Source organism: Amphiura filiformis, chromosome 10, assembly GCF_039555335.1.
Source record: "Amphiura filiformis chromosome 10, Afil_fr2py, whole genome shotgun sequence".
Classification (NCBI taxonomy): Eukaryota; Metazoa; Echinodermata; class Ophiuroidea; order Amphilepidida; family Amphiuridae; genus Amphiura; species Amphiura filiformis.
Window position 1 is genome coordinate 26,698,491 of NC_092637.1, and position 17,823 is coordinate 26,716,313.

Here is a 17,823-nt window from a genome sequence, read left to right on the forward strand (position 1 = left end):
TTTTCATATCAGAGGTATTCTCCAAACGCAAAGAAATAGGGCAGCTCATTTTAAAACACGGAGACGGACAAGGTTGAGCAAGTTGTGCTTGCGAGATATAGCAAACAGCTTAATACGAACTTTACGACGTCACACTTTAAGTCTGACGAAATGGCGCAATCACATTAACGATAAGTGCCATTGAAATAGACGGCGGATTTATCAATATTATTACTAATGGTGGAAAGTGTCTACTTAACATTAAGGTTAAAACTATATAATCCTATGATCTGCTGTAACTTCATACAATTTTGATCCTGAAACTACAGTGAGCAATTCACCTACGTTGTACGCAACTGTCACAATGTATTCTGCGATAAACGCTTCTGACCAATCTCCTCTATCTGGTGACTGTGCATATACGATACATATCAAAAACGATAAAGCTGCCGAAAATTGGCTTCACACGCCCATTGATGTGATTATCTACATGATTCTTTTACCCATTGTAGTTGTACTTGGTCTTGCTGGAAATGGAGCATTTCTGTTCATGGTTGCTCGTCTGTCTCGCATGAAAACACCTGTGAACTTTTTCTTAGTGAACTTAGCTATAACTGATATTACCTTCCTCGTCAGTCAGTCATTATTCTTAATGTACGTGTTCTTTTCATCGCCAGTGAGTTACAGATATCCATTTGAAACAACGGGAACTTGTGTTATTATCTACTTGATTGGATATCTGAGTTATTACTGCTCGATATCAATTATAACTTTGGTATCCGTAGAACGTTTCTATGCTATTTGTCACCCACTTACACATCGCAAGATGCAAAGCAAAAGGCATATGGCAAAAGCGATGACAGTGGTATATATGATATCAACAGTTTTGGCTATGATCACCCTAATGAAGAGAATGAAGCTCCATGAGTTCTGCCTCAAATGGCCTGATACAGAGCGCTACCAAAACATACCGACGGTTTTCCGCTATTGTGGACCTCTATTTAGTAGTAAAGGTATTGTTGTTACTACGGAGATTATATATTCGGTACTTTTCTTGCTGGCGGCCATAGTCAACAGTTTCCTTTACGCTAAGATAATCTTAGCCCTAGGATCTCGTTCACTTGTAGTGAATAGTGATACGGAACATCAGCAGATATCGGTGCGCAACCAAGTTGCTAAAGCACTCGTCATCAACGGTATACTCTTCTTCATGACGCAACTGCCCATTAGAGTGAGTGATATAAATGAAATCCTGGAAGCACTTGAAGAACCCCAGTTCTTATCAAAAAAACAGATGGCAAACTTTTTATCCTTTTCAGCGTTGTTCTTGTTTATGAACTCTGCACTTAATCCCTACGTGTACGCGTTTAGTAGTTCTAATTATAGACAGGGTTTTAAAGATGTATTTACCTTCTCGGGTAAAATTTGTGCTAAGAATAGCAAACAATCGTTGGAATCGACGACCGTGGCTAAAGTTTAAAAATATATTTTACCGAATGATTTACCTGCTCAAAAACAGTAGGCTAAATTAGTTATCTTAAACAATATGTGTGATGTGTACGTGTATGTGTATTGAGCGTACATGTGTAAAGATAATTAAAATATTGCAACATCATGCAGGTATGGAAAATCATATTACCTACAACCCAGAAGTGGGTCGTATACATGACTAAGGTAATGGGCCCCTCGTCTCTGTTCATGGTGTTCCTTAGTCATGTGTACGACCCACTTCTGGGCGCTGGTGCGCCCTCTGTTGGTGTACAGAAGTTGGAAAAAACATCACTCTGAAGATGACCATCGGCGCGGCCAAGATGGTCGAAACTGTCAGGTCAGCAAAACAAATTGGTTTTGTCAAGATGAAATATTGTATTTGAGTTTCTACAAACCTAATGAACCTCTTCAAGAAAATGTCACCTTAGTTTATAACGATATATTTTATTTAAAAGATAATGACCATGGATGAGATATTTGCGGATAAGAATGGCAAAGCCGCGAAGCGTCAAGGGCATAGGTATATATCCACGAATATTTTAAAGTTCTATTCCCGACAGGGGGGGGGGGTACTCAGTACAAATGACCATACGGGGACGTGCCGCAAACATGGGTAGCATTGTCAGCCTTCTGGTATATCAATGACCCCTTTTTCAAAGCCTATTTTGGTATATGAATGGGTCCTTTTTTCAAGATTTTCTCAATTTTTTCGGAAAACAGCCCAATTTTTCCTTAATCTAGCCAAAATTTTCAAAATTTTCCCAAAATTTGGGGAAAATTTGTAAAACCAAGACAATTTTGGTTAAATTCGGCCTAAAATTTCGACTTTTGGTATATCAATGGGTCCAAATTTCTTGAAAAATTGGTATATTTATGGGTCCACTTCCAAAATCTCAGCGGCACGTCCCTACCAAAACCAAACTTGAGTACCCCCCCCCCCCCACGGGGGTTCTATTCCGTTTTGAGGTGTAATTTAATACAATTTTAAAGTGGTGTATTTGCGTATTATATGTTGCCCAATTTTTGGGATTAAGAAAATATTATCAAGTTCTGCCAAATGAAACATAGCTCAATCCAAATAATTCATTTAGTTCTAACTGCAATGAACTGGAGATGAAAGAAAAAGTTCAATATTTTACTAACTTCTTGGGAAAAGAGCCAAAAATACGCATTTTCGGCACGTTTTCTGACAATTGAGTCACACAAATTAAAGACTCGGCACAAGTATAAGCATTCAAAACCTTGAATATATGCCGAAATTTTGCTCTATTTATCACATTCTGTGTTACTTTAATTAAATGATAAGTTATAAGAATGCATAAATTGAAATTAGACTTTGTACAAGTCTTTGTACAAGTCACTTAATTCATAAATTTGGACAAATAGTGAAATTCAATTTTTATTGCCAATTAGAACCAAATTTTTAATTGATAATATTTCAAAAAGTGAGTGCTGTATTTTTCTGGAATATGAGTAGTATGCATCACTTCCAGCTGATTTTCTTTGAGAACACATATAGAGGCTGCAATACAGTTCAACACCTGAAAATCTGGCTCCATTACCATAGCTTTATATTAACTATAATAAATTGGAAAGTCCCAACTCTAATATTAAACAGCTCATTCTTGCCCTATTTTAGCAAAAATATTTTTCCATATGAAACGCAGTCCACTAGTATTTTGAAATGCCAATTGAATTTAGGGAATTTTGAAGACAATCATAGATCTGACTGAATTTGTTATTGAGTTATTACAAGAGTGGGATTAGCTCTAAATGTAAACAAAGTAAATGATCAAATTAATATAATCAGAATAGATCACAATGCCCATTTTAAATAATGACGTAATAGTTCCTGAAAGTGTGAGGAACTTTACTAGACAATTTGGCGCAAGACTACGATTCGCAACCGACGCACACCGACATCGACTGGTAAATAATTACATTGTACAGCAGAGAAACTAAAATCAATACACGGGATCGATACACGTATATGTACTATGCACGATTTTTTCATTCAAACGATAAATCTTTGGATACCGGGGTAGAAAATGATGAATATCTCCCGTAATTTTTGATTATAAAGAAGCCAATTTCAAGGCTTGTACTAGTCGTTAGCTTGCGTATTGAAAAAGAACTGTGCGTTTTGAACTCAAAACTGACAAAATTCTGATTTTATATGTGCCGAACAAAACAAACCCCAGCTGCCCTCATTCGTAAACACCCGGGTCACGGAAGATACACGGTACTATATAGCGCAGCGTAGGCCACTGGTGGAGGCAGTCTAAAAGCAGATGACGTCATGACGTATACCACGCTCACTGAAATCTACAGAGGTCAGTCATCAGGCTATTGTGAATAGCCTAAGGCGGATGTCCCTCGGCCCATTATGCGCCTCAAAACTATTAATCAGGTCGGAACAAAACTGGTCATGCGTGGCTGTGGATTCAACCTACCATCATAGCGATTTCTGCCATGAAGATAACGGGGCAATGACACTGTGCGACGTGAGTTACGTGACAGCAATAAATGGAGCAACATATTTGTTTACGTGGAGAAACAATTATGAATGCTACATTTCCATACGATATTCCAGCAAACTACATCAATGCACAATTTGTCTGGCCATTTTGTATGCAAAGGTTACATTGAATTACGAGTAAACTGAGATGGGTAGACATGTGACAACTTCTTCAAATAATATTCATTCATTCATCATTCATTCATTCATTCATTCATTGTATTTTATTAAGTACGTAGGCCTCCAGCCCATAGTACAAAGCAAACAATAATTACACGGTGACAGAAATTATTTACATGCATATGAAAGAAAAATCAACAATTTAGATAAACAGAGAAACATTATGTGTCAGAATGCATATTATACCTGAGTTTGAGAGCAATATAAATAAACTCTGAAAGTGTATGAATAACATTAATATCTTCATTTTTCATCAAAGAGATAAACTTATTTAATGATGGATTGACTCTATAAAAAACAGGAATGTACTTATCTCTTAAAATCCGAAAAAAGGGACATACCAAAACAAAGTGATATTCATCTTCAACACTACCATCATTGCACATTTCGCAAAACCTCTCCTCGGCGTTTATTTTATTCCTTTATTCCTTTATTATATCTTATATTGCACATTTGAGTTATACGAATCTCTGTCTTCAATTACATTAGTAAACATTGGTGCCCCGTTTCTTTTGCGCCAATGTACTCTATTATTATGTTTGTAGTAGTGTGTAATATAATCGTTCACCAGTGAAGGAATATGAATGCAACTTGAGTTAATGAGTAATTACTCTGTTTGGTATCAAAACATTGCAGTAAAATGCGATAAAAATGTGTGATGTCGTTGTTGTAACCGAGTTCTATAAGCTGCATTGTGTTTGCACGTCGGATATGAAGCTTCAAATTCATAACATAAAGTGACGTTTCGAACATAACTAAGGGGCTGTGTCCGGGACGGTGCAATAATTATGAGCCGGGGGAGGGGGTAAATTTTCAAATAACATGCCAAAAATTACTTGCCCCGCCCCGTAGGCTTGCCAAAAAAATCTTTGTCCGGCAGCAAGGCATGCGAACACAATCAGCAGTCTGTTTTTCGACTTATGTAACTTGTATTTGCTCATAAAATTGACTTATCTTTTTGTTTAAGGAGAGCTAGCTCAAAGTAAATATTGGTCATACACCAACTGAATTATTTTGATATCAGAGGTATTCTCCAAACGCAAAGAAATAGGGCAGCTCATTTTAAAACACGGAGACGGACAAGGTTGAGCAAGTTGTGCTTGCGAGATATAGCAAACAGCTTAATACGAACTTTACGACGACACACTTTAAGTCTGACGAAATGGCGCAATCACATTAACGATAAGTGCCATTGAAATAGACTGCGGATTTATCAATATTATTACTAATGGTGGAAAGTGTCTACTTAACATTAAGGTAAAAACTATATAATCCTATGATCTGCTGTAACTTTATACAATTTTGATCCTGAAACTACAGTGAGCAATTCACCTACGTTGTACGCAACTGTCACAATGTATTCTGCGATAAACGCTTCTGACCAATCTCCTCTATCTGGTGACTGTGCATATACGATACATATCGAAAACGATAAAGCTGCCGAAAATTGGCTTCACACGCCCATTGATGAGATTATCTACATGATTCTTTTACCCATTGTAGTTGTACTTGGTCTTGCGGGAAATGGAGCATTTCTGTTCATGGTTGCTCGTCTCTCTCGCATGAAAACACCCGTGAACTTCTTCTTAGTGAACTTAGCTATAACTGATATTACCTTCCTCGTCAGTCAATCATTATTCTTAATGTACGTGTTCTTTTCAAGTCCGATGACTTACAGATATCCATTTGAAACAACGGGATCTTGTGTTATTATCTACTTGATTGGATATCTGAGTTATTACTGCTCGATATCAATTATAACTTTAGTATCCGTAGAACGTTTCTATGCTATTTGTCACCCACTTACACATCGCAAGATGCAAAGCAAAAGGCATATGGCAAAAGCGATGACAGTGGTATATATGATATCAACGGTTTTGGCTATGCTCACCCTAATGAAGAGAATGAAGCTCCACGAGTTCTGCCTCAAATGGCCTGATACAGAGCGCTACCAAAACATGCCGACGGTTTTCCGCTATTGTGGACCTCTATTTAGTAGTCAAGGTATTGTTGTAACTATGGAGATCATCTATTCGGTACTTTTCTTTCTGGCGGCCATAGTCAACAGTTTCCTTTACGCTAAGATAATCTTAGCCCTAGGATCTCGTTCACTTGTGGTGAATAGTGATACGGAACATCAGCATATATCGGTGCGGAACCAAGTTGCTAAAGCACTCGTCATCAACGGTATACTCTTCTTTATGACGCAACTGCCCATTAGAGTGAGTGATATAAACGAAATCCTGGAAGCACTTGAAGAACCCCAGTTCTTATCAAAAAAGCAGATGGCTAACTTATTATCGTTTTCATTGTTGTTCTTGTTTATGAATTCTGCACTTAATCCCTACGTGTACGCTTTTAGTAGTTCTAATTATAGGCAGGGTTTTAAAGATGCATTTACCTTCTCGGGTAAAATTTGTGCTAAGATTAGCAAACAATCGTTGGAATCGACGACCGTGGCTAAAGTTTAAAAATATATTTTACCGAATGATTTACCTGCTCAAAAACAGTAGGCTAAATTAGTTATCCTAAACAATATGTGTGGTGTGTACGTGTATGTGTATTGAGCGTACTGTGTAAAGATAATTAAATATTGCAACATCATGCAGGTATGGAAAATCATATTATCTACAACCATAGTTTATAACGATATATTTTATTTAAAAGATAATGGCCATGGAGTAGATATTTGCGGATAAGAATGGCAACGCCGCGAAGCGTCAAGGGCATTGTTATATATCCACGAATATGCTAACGTTCTATTCCTTTTTTAAAGTACAATTATACAGTGGTGTATTTGCGTATTATATGTTGCCCAATTTTGTACAATCAATTCAAATTATTGTATTTAAAGGTGTATTGTGTGATTCTTGCATCCTCATTTTATCACATTTTTCAGCGTATGTCCACGAAAAAAGTATATCCCCAGAATATCCGTTAAGTCCGATTGAATGATCGTGTTTGAGAGTTATGCATTATTATGTGTATTAAACTGTTCCAAAATGGCAAAAATGTTCCACGCTGGACAAAAATTTAAAAATTCTATGGTCTCAGATTGCTCTGCTTGCAAAAACATTTAAAAAAAGAATAGTTTGCCATTGTTATGCAAATGAGACAGTTTACGGACTTTCACACTGAGGTTTCGGGGCTTGCTTTTGTTATCGCCCTATTTTATGTGCTCAAGGACATTTCTTTACATGTGAATGAGCATGAAAAGAGTCTACAAGCACGACTATATGGTGCGGAATAAATATCACATGAGTTGACTCAGGAAATGAGGAAGTAAGGCATGCGACTCTATTTGGGCGGGGTAGCAAAGTCCTTTTACTTAAAACACCACTGAGATGCTTCTCTTTTTCAATAGCTTTCAGTACGTGACGCCCGAGGAATTGAGAGCATGGCTAACCTCTGTAACAAAACTATAACAAAGGACAAGATAATACAAATCCTCTTAGTCCTTAGTTTCGTTTAATTAATTGCGGTCTTTATCTGGTTACCTCCGAAGTGAGTCCAGTTTTTGCAATGACAGTCTTGATACTTTTTCCACCAATGGATTAGTTATTTATTGACTCCATTTGGTGGAACAACATTCTTACAACTCTATAATCTTGTGCCCCAGAGGGTGGTGGGAGTCAAAGATTCAGCAGTCGTCTTTGTCTTTTGGAAACATTAAAAGACGTATTTGCAGAACACAACGTATGTTATCGTGCAGCAGAGACAATATGCCGTAAAAACTCGATAATTAGCATATGTGTTTACTATCGAGCGCTTGTGAAAACGTGAAATTGTATCCTAGTCCGGCGCTTTACCAACTGAGCTAATGGGGTTGACACACATATTTGCAGATTTACTAGTTCATATATTATTATGTGTATCGATGATTTGCTCAAAACCCTTTACACTTTTGTGGACGGAGCTCTTCATGTTTGCATGTTTTAAAAGCGCTCGATAGTAAGCACATATGCTAACTATCGAGTTTTTACGGTATAACAAATTGGAGTAAATACCCTTTTTATGAAAATAAACAACACAATAATGTCAGTGTTTATATCCCTTACACTTCATATCAGTGCACTTCAATTAACTCGATCCGCATTAACACGGTTGAGTTGCATAAGTAGTAGTACTAATTACCGGAGCTAATTACTACTTTTGTAATCAGTCTATGATGTAATATATATAGTTCAGTAAAACTAAGTACTACTTAAGCCAATGCACGCGCAATATGGTCGGTAATTTGTTATGCATTATGTGCCAATGTAAATGGAGACATAATTATACAACAACCTTGTGCAACCTGTGCCCACGAGTCCAGAGTATCTGTCCAGGGTATGTCTACAATTACGATTTCGTGTATTAGTTGCTCACAAACATTTGGTTGGACAAAGTGGCTTAATTCTTCTGCGCGTCCAAACGTACGATATCATACCCGGGATATCATATGTAGCTACGTCTTTCCACTTGAGTTATTGAAGACAATACCTTGTTTGAAATCAAAACATTGGTAATGTGATAATAATTTAATGTTTTGTTGTTGAAGATTGTGTTTGTATTGACGACACTTAAACAACACCAACACGAAATAATTCTTCTAGTTTAATACAATAAATTTTACTGGAGATACTACGTTATTGAACTGACGACGAGGTAGGTTGCATGAACACCATTACGAAGTTGGAAGATCTTCAACATTTACATTGACACTGTGTAACTCTTCGTTCTGCTGGTACTTGAGAGTAAATTACTTCTTTAACACAACTTTCGGCAATACCTTAATTATAAAGTGGATCTTGACTACGTAAGTGGCTCAATGGATTCCGCAATAAACACCTCTGACCAATCTCCTGTTATAGACAATTTCGGTATATGCACACGGTTTAACACATTACCTCTTATAGATGATAGAGCTGCCGAAAAATGGCTTTACACGACCCTCGATGAGATTGTCTACATGATTCTACTGCCTATTGTAGTTGGACTTGGTCTTATCGGAAATGCAGCCTTTCTTTTTATGGTTGCTCGTCTCTCTCGCATGAAAACCATCGTTAATGTCTTCTTAGTAAACTTAGCCATAACTGATATCACTTTCCTTACGACTCAATCTTTATTTTTAATGTACCTGGTCTTTTCAAGTCCGGTGACTTACAGATATCCATTTAAAACAACGGGATCTTGTGTTATCATCTACTTTATTGGATATCTGAGTTATTATTCCTCAATTTCGATTATAACTTTGGTATCCATAGAACGTTTCTACGCCATATGTCACCCGCTTCAACATCTTCAGATGCAAAGTAAAGGACATACGTTAAAAGTGATGGCAACGGTGTATATAATCTCCACATTGCTGGCGGTGATCACCTTGATGAAGCGTATGAAGATACATGAGTTCTGCCTCAAATGGCCTGACGATGAGCGGTATCACAACATACCGATGGTGTTCCGCTATTGTGGACCCCTTCTTGGTATTCCAGGTATAGTTGTTACCATGGAAATTATGTATACAGTGTTGTTTTTCTTGCAGCCATAGGCAACGGGTTCCTTTATGCTCAGATTATCTTGAAATTAGGGTCCCGCTCACTGGCGGTGAATAATGCGGAAAATCAAAAATCTTGGTGCGAAACCAGGTTGCAAAAGCACTTGTCATTAACGGCATACTCTTCTTTATCACACAATTGCCCATGAGAGTCAACGATATGAACGAAATTTTAGAAGCGCTTGGCGAACCTCAGTTCTTGTCACCAAATCAGAAAGGTAACTTTTTGTCGTTTTCAGGCTTGTTCTTGTTCTTGAACTCTGCACTTAATCCCTACGTGTACGCTTTTAGTAGTTCTGATTATAGACAGGGTTTTAAAGATGCCTTTTCCTTTTCGTTTAAAGTCTTTGCGAAAAATAGCAAACAAAGGAAATCGACGCTTCAAGCTAGTGCAATTACAGCCAATGAGACGTCGAGAATGTAGAATGAGGACAAACAGTATGCTTCCACTCTATTTATAAATACGCACATGATCCATGGGCACGACATATCAAGACCAGCAAGCGTGACCAAATCCTCATGCCATTGAAAAGGATAGGAACTCTCTAGATATCATCAAATCATCAAATTTAAGTATTAATTAAATGGCAAAATCATTACACATGGGATTCTGAATTTATATAATATATTATTTGCCGACGGAAAAGTATTTATTGACGGAAACGTTTACAATATTATCAGAAAGTTGAACAATATAGACAAATTTGCTGCACAAAAGTCTCGTGTTGTTTACCGCCTTTGCATCATTTGCATTCAAATGTGTAGGAATGCGTTTTTCTTTTTAAGATTTTTTTTGATAGATCTTTTTAAAACTTAATTTTGAATTAGGATGTCATTTCTGAGTGTTTAAAAGTACACATAATTAATTTGTGGTTAATTTACACAATTGAAGTACATTATATCAATTTATTAAACGACCTAAGTTCAATTTTTCTTACTTGGTCTTTTAAAAAACATTACACTTATTTAAGGACAGCAATTTGGGTTAATTGTCCCTAACCATGCTAACATGTTACATTATATTGGTGAATTCATTTCTAGAATACCATATGTCACCTTGTATTTACACATGATCTGTTTTACGTGTCTAAAATTTGATGTAAACAACCGTGGACTATGTTTTGCCAAACACATGTTGAATAAGATTATAACTTATAAAGCATTTCAATTACGGTTTGAAACATCTGTCCTACGAAATCGTTAAATAGAGCACTTGTGGCTGCATGGCCTCTCTGCTGTCAGTGGTTAAAAAGAAACGAATGATTATAATGCGTGTCAAAATGCAGTTCATTTTATGAGGCGATTCTTCATGTACCTTTAAGCTACTTCATAGCCCCTTTTGGAAATTCATATTAACTCATCTCACAATGATTGCAAATTCAGAACGAGAAAAGCTCCCATTCTAAAACTGGGCAGAGCGGTCACTGGGGTGTGAGAATGTGTTGTGTTTTATGGAATGGCATAGCTGGTTGAATTGTTTATCAAAAAGGGAGTGTGAAACAATCTCATGTGCATTCCGATATGTCTGGTTAATGTATACCGTAAATATTCGCCTAATGACGCTATGGGTTTCCTTGACATAATTAAAATTAAATTAGGCACAACTAAAAGTGCCCTGCCGTAAAATCTTACCAGTAAATAAGGGCAACGACGCTTAATTCTTGTTGAAATTTTCAGAGGAGGGCACCCACTCTATTTGTACGTGAAATTTACCGCATACTTACCGCATACTTACTGCATTGTGACATTCGTTACATAAACATCTGGTGTTTGTTGAATCCGATGAACTGAATACGATTTTGCTACATGATTATTTTTAAGAGGTCAGTCCCCCACCTTGCAAAGTATTTTTGTGGGGCCTGATTATTTGATATCAGAAGGATATTCCTCGTATTCAGAATGCAAGTTGGTGTGTCGGATGTGCTCTCATGTCCCACAAACATAATGTGCAAACGTCGCTATCCGAGCTCTTAATGACTTTTATTTTGGTTTCATACACTCTATAGATAGCGAGAACCAATCAGAGCAAGCGTTAGAAAAATCCGTTCGCGTCGCGTAGGCTTGATTAATTTTTCGGGCGGATTGATGCATTTATATTTCACTAAATAGATTCATCAGGTTTGTAGATATACAGTAAAATAATTTTCTTTTGCACAAAACCAAAATATTTTACTCACTTGACGGTTTCGCCTATCATGGTCGATAGGCATCATCAGAATGATGTTGGATGATCCTTACTTCCGGTAGGACGTATCCCGACTGTAGAGGGTGTATTTTACAGCCAGGAGAGGATCATACACGTGACTAAGGTAGTGGTGTGACTAAGGTAGTGTATGATCCAGGGGGGGGGGGGGCGGCCAAGATTGGCTCAATTTTGACGTTGTCATTGGTTTTACACGTAAACACAAAATGTCTCAAATTATTCCAAAACTGTACGTATGTTATTAAGCACTATTTTATCAGTCTAAATCCGTTGAGGTTCGCCAGTGAACCTCATTGTAAGTACTGTTTTTTTGTATGAATAACGCACGATATGTTACGATATATACTGAATATTTCCCCTACGTGTATCAATGAGTTTACGTGGTGTAGTGGTTACGGATCTCGCCGCCCACGCAAAGGGTCTCGAGATCGATTCCCATCCCCGGCGATGATTAAAAATTGTTCTTCTTCTTTTTTCTTTGAATTTAAAATTATTTATTTTCATGTGAAAATGTATATATTGCACTGGGAAATATATTTTGTGCATTTTTTTTCTGTAATGGGGCCACCCGGCCAATAGAGCTAAGAACGGATCTTGGCTCCGGGAAAAATAATTGCGTCCATCGTGCAGGCAGTGTTGCCGTCATATTGTCTGTTTTGTTTACGCTTTTGGCTGTTGCCACATTGAATAATGTAGTCCACCATCGTCTGTGTATGATCCTCTCCTGGCTGTAAATACACCCTCTACAGTCGGGATACGTCCTACCGGAAGTAAGGATCATCCAACATCATTCTGATGATGCCTATCGACCATGATAGGCGAAACCGTCAAGTGAGTAAAATATTTTGGTTTTGTCCAAAAGAAAATTATTTTACAATATTTTTAGTGATAATTTCGTTATAAAAACAGCAAAAATCACTTGTGTTTTTTCTCGTGTATGAAATAGGTTAATGAACGCTCGTGGCTCGTGCATTAGACGCATCAACATCATCGCGCGTGCATTATTTTTGTCTAATATCTCTCCCAACAAGTAATACGCGTTCATTAACCTATAAATTAATGAACGCGTATTACTTGTTGCTCGAGAAATGAGACAAAATAATGCACTTGCACTGATGTTGATGCGTCTAATGCACTCCCCTCTTCGGGGCTCGTGCATTAGACGCATCAACATCATCGCATCGCGCGTGCATTATTTTTGTCTACTATCTCTCCCAACAAGTAATACGCGTTCATTAACCTATAAATGTATTTAAGGGATCTGGAATGAGCGTTTTGAGCGTTTCGACAGTATTTTTTGTGGGACATGAGAGCACATCAGACATATCGAATTGCATTCTGAATACGAAGAATGTCTTTCTGATATCAAATAATTTTCATTTTTGAAATTCACGATATAATACAAATTTTATGACAAATAAAAAAAATAAACCTAATTTTTTTGGGTGTTTTGGGAAAAAAATTCCATATCTTCAATACGAAAGGTCAACATTTTCAATTGATCGTCGGCTTTTCATCCCACCCACATGCACTTTAAGTATAAATCATCAGATTTATAAAGTTTACTTCGAGTACTGTTAAATATAAAATTATTTGATATCAGAAGGACATTCTTCGTATTCGGAATGCAATTCGATATATCTGATGTGCTCTAATGTCCCACAATAAATACTGTCCAAACGTTCATACCCCAATCCCTTAAGAGTAAACGTTCATACCCCAATCCCTTAAGAGTTATATAACAAAATAACACCATCCGCACACTGTTTAGTTCACATTTTTGCAATGTGCAATATCTAATAACAGTGAATGCACAATCATTTACGCATGACATTTCGACCATAAATAATTAAGGGCTCGGAATCTCTCGGATACCGGCGTTTTCACGTGTTTTTGGTGGGACCTGAGAGCACATCAGACATATCGAATTGCATTTTGAATACGAGGAATGAATGTCCGTTTTGAAATTTGCGATGTAATTCACATTTTAGGGACCGTTCACAAACACTTGTTGGGGGGGCCTAATACAAACAATTTCATCACGAAAAATTTTCGGCCCCCCCTTTACAGACCTCAAAAATTTCAGGGCACCCTTTTTGACATGAAAATTATGGGTCAACCCCATAGAAAAGCATATAAACTCAATTTTCCAAGGAAAATTTGTGGTCATTTTTTGCAGGCCCCCCTTAAGGAGGGTCAAAAAATTTCAGGGCCCCCTTTTTGCATCAGGCCCCCCTAACAAGTGTTTGTGAACGGTCCCTTATGGCAAATGACCTAAATGTATTTTTGAAATATTATTTAAGTCCTCGGAGTAAATTGTATAAATCTAATGATATGTAAATAACTAGTTTGGTCCATTTTCGCTTTGTTTAATACAAGTTGATCAATATTGCATTATTGCTGGTAAATATTTTGGGTTAATAATTATTTATCACCTCACGCTATAATAACGTATGTAAATAATACATGTTATAGTAGATTGTTATAAGATCGGCTGTTTTGTTAAATAAGTAGGCTATATTATATTATGTACATGTGAATATACCGTATGTGAATATGATATTTTTGTAATATTTGTGAAATGTATTTCTGACTGGTGATGTCATTTGATCTGAATAAATGTAGATGGTCACAAACTATTTCGATATATCATGTATTGCGCTTTGAATAGACTCTTATATTATGAATGATAACATTGGCAGTGATCGGTACTATAGTGTTTTTACTAGTATAAAAGGGATGCATTTATGCTCCCGAAACGTCGGTTGTTAGTAATACATATAGTAAACATTTATTTTCCCTGCTGTGTACACTTCTTGAATCTTTTTAGATCCATCCAAAATGCTGATCAGTTGTACTGTTTTAGTTTGTTTTTTAGCTCTTACATTATAATCAACTAGTTAAGGCACACCAAGCAAACCCCCCCACACACACACACACAAATAAATGCTGGGTTTTGTTTTTATAAGCCATCATTGTTCAGTAGTCTTTCAAAAAACAAAAATCCGAACACATATTTTTTTAACAGAAGACGTCTCCGCAGATGTTAAATAAATAAACAAATTTCGGATTTTATATAGTGCCTTTTTACCACATGTATCGGAGGATGCAACATGATCAAAGCGCTGTAAATGAATCATCACAATCAGATCGCATCAACTAGGACGATTGCAGCTGAACCTGGCGCAAACCTATCCGCACTTTGATTGTAACATCATGTGAAGCTCCCAAAATTCCATTCATCGGGGTGCAGGTAGTTTTTGATAACCAAACTAATCACAGATATTTGAAAGCAGGAGGAAATCTGAAGATCTTGGATCCGAGAGAACCTGCGAGAGCGAGCATGGGTCGGGATAAACCAAGTGCACATACAGTCCTTGGACACGGTCGGGGCTTGAACCCGGGACCTCAGTGGTGCAAGGCGAGAAAACAACCGCTGCGCCGACCCGCTCTCCCGGTATGACACCGGTAGTTACTTACACCTCATTGTAAACATTGTTCAAGAATCGACGGATACTTAGGACCAGAAAGCCCATTATCATCCAAATTAGCCGGGGTGGTTCTCAAGCATTTTCTGGGAAACCATGCTAGATCCGGTGTTCCTGGACATGCTGGAGGTAACCTCTACTGAGTCTAGTTTTAAGTAAAAAAATAAAAACCCTAGCGAGACCAGATCAAAACATACCCCTAACGGGACCAATTTTTGCCAGGCGTTTCGGTGAAAGCCCCCCCCCCCCTAACTAACCAAGTGTATAAATATGACAATTATTATTGTACCAGAAATGTCAAAAAATTCCAAAAAAATAAGATACGTGAGCATGGAAAAACAGAAAATTATCTGAATTGTCGGAACAACAATAATACGCAAGACTATGGGAATCGAGATAGAGGTCGATTTCGTTCATTTCTAACGAAAATGCCAACATCAATTATTTTGAGACTTACCTATGGCCGGGACCTATGGTTCATACTCTCTTAGAATACACAATGTTTGTTTTGAAATTGGAACGGATCACCAGTCATTTTCATGTTTTTTTTTAGTCCGCAATGGGTTTCGATTGATTTATCTATAACTGCTACTCGACCGGAAGCATAATTTGACGCACGAATTTATAGTTCACTCGTAAAAGCTTTGTGTCTGTCATGCTCATGCTTTCAAATATTTACTACACCAACTATCACGTGTGAAAAATACCAAGGGTAAGTGCGTGTCATGTTGTTTGTTCACGAACTTAAGGTTTTTTGGGGCAGATAAGCGACAATTCAGTTTCTTTCATATTTTCATTAAAAAGAACTTTCAGAAACAATCGCTGTTGTACATTATTTTGTTACACAGACATACATAGACAATAATTTTCCGTGTGATTTAAGTATTCCTGGGTGTTTCATGATTTACTGTTACACTTTGATTTGGTACTCCATTTCACTGTTTCTATCGGGTTTACATAATGTATCCACATTTGTTTTTCACAATGGCATAGCCAAAATGTCTGATGTGATCGTCAAGTCACTCTTCCAGAGTTGATACCATAGTTTGCATTCAATAATACAGTACGTAACAGTGGCGTAGCCAGGATTTTTGAACCGAGGGGGCACAACTTGTAAATGTACCGACGGAAATATTTTTTGCCGACGGAAGTTGTGATTTGTTGACCCAACATGTTTTTGCATGGTTTGAAAAAGTGAAGAGCAAAAAACAAATAAAAAAACAACAAAAAAACAACAAACAACAACAACAACAACAACAAAAAACAAAACAATATCATTCACGATTTGTCATAATGTTTTTACAATTCCCCTCTTTTTTCTGTCACCCCGGGTAAAAAAATAGTCTATTGTTAACCCATTGTTTTTCACCAACGCCTTCCAACGGCCTTACATGAACCGACGCCCCCCCCCTCCCCACTGGCTACGCCACTGGTATGTAACAAACCAAAACATCATTCCAGTAAGTTGCAATGTGTCACCTATTGGGTCGACATACCTCGGTTTATGGGCTCTTTATTAGATATGAATGAAAATTCTCAAGGGAATAACATAATATGATACTAGACTGAGCCAGGACATTCTTCGTAGGGCCTATTCAGAATGCAATTTGATATGTCTGACGTACTCTCATGTCCCACAACAATACCGTGCAAACGTTGCTATCCGATCGCTTAAGAGAGTCTAATCTCCAACGACAATAAACTATTCAGACGGCTTACAAGAAAACGGTATAAAAAGAGAAGTTTATATGACACAAGGTACACCAAAGATGATATTAAGTGGAATGCGATCAGTTTATATCCTCGAAAGTCATTTGTATGTATGAATGTTTAATGTCCTTTTATTACTCTAGAAACATCAGAAATACCATTTATTTTGGGATTCGCAAATACAGGTCACATTTTGATGTGCTTTCTGTACATTAGCATGCATAATGGATAAGTACAACATGAGGATATAAGACGGCTTGGGTCCACTGTAATTCAAATCAGTCTCATACCTATTGGCGCAGTTCAATGGCGCTAATTGCTAAAATGATTTCATCATGTTCCTGAAAATGAGTCCAACATATCAATGTCCTGCATGCTAGCAATAGGCTTCAACAACAAAAAAAAGTCCAGGTTTGGATCTATTTTCACAAAATATCAAGCGGTATCTTACTACTGAACCAATACTGGGCTTGTTTGTACTCATATAATGTATTTTTCATGCTGATTACAAATATGGTCCGGTCATGCCAATGTTCAACTCTGAAATTTTTGAATTTTTAAAGAAAATTTGGAGTTTGGTCGTCTGCAGTTGCAACCCGCGTTATAGATTGATATGGTTACCTGTCGAGGTTTAGGTTAACGAACTGTGTCGTTACCGATTCGCATGCTATAAATAAGACATTCAGCTTTGTCACGTAATACATGTAGTCTTCTTCCA

General features: G+C 37.2%; 2 protein-coding genes across 2 annotated transcripts; both read left to right on the plus strand.

Moving 5' to 3' along the window:
* Nucleotides 1-343: 343 nt before the first annotated feature.
* On the plus strand, nt 344-1,459 carry LOC140161772 (somatostatin receptor type 2-like). The gene has a single exon (XM_072185069.1). It carries the CDS (start codon nt 344-346, stop codon nt 1,457-1,459), a length of 1,116 nt encoding a protein of 371 aa, XP_072041170.1.
* Nucleotides 1,460-5,523: 4,064 nt separating this feature from the next.
* On the plus strand, nt 5,524-6,639 carry LOC140161773 (thyrotropin-releasing hormone receptor-like). The gene has a single exon (XM_072185071.1). The coding sequence runs from the start codon at nt 5,524-5,526 to the stop codon at nt 6,637-6,639; it is 1,116 nt and encodes a 371-aa protein (XP_072041172.1).
* The last annotated feature ends 11,184 nt before the right edge of the window (nt 6,640-17,823 follow it).

Coding starts and splice junctions, on each gene's coding strand:
- LOC140161772 (XM_072185069.1), top strand. CDS start 344: ATGTATTCTGCGATAAACGCTTCTGACCAATCTCCTCTATCTGGTGAC.
- LOC140161773 (XM_072185071.1), top strand. CDS start 5,524: ATGTATTCTGCGATAAACGCTTCTGACCAATCTCCTCTATCTGGTGAC.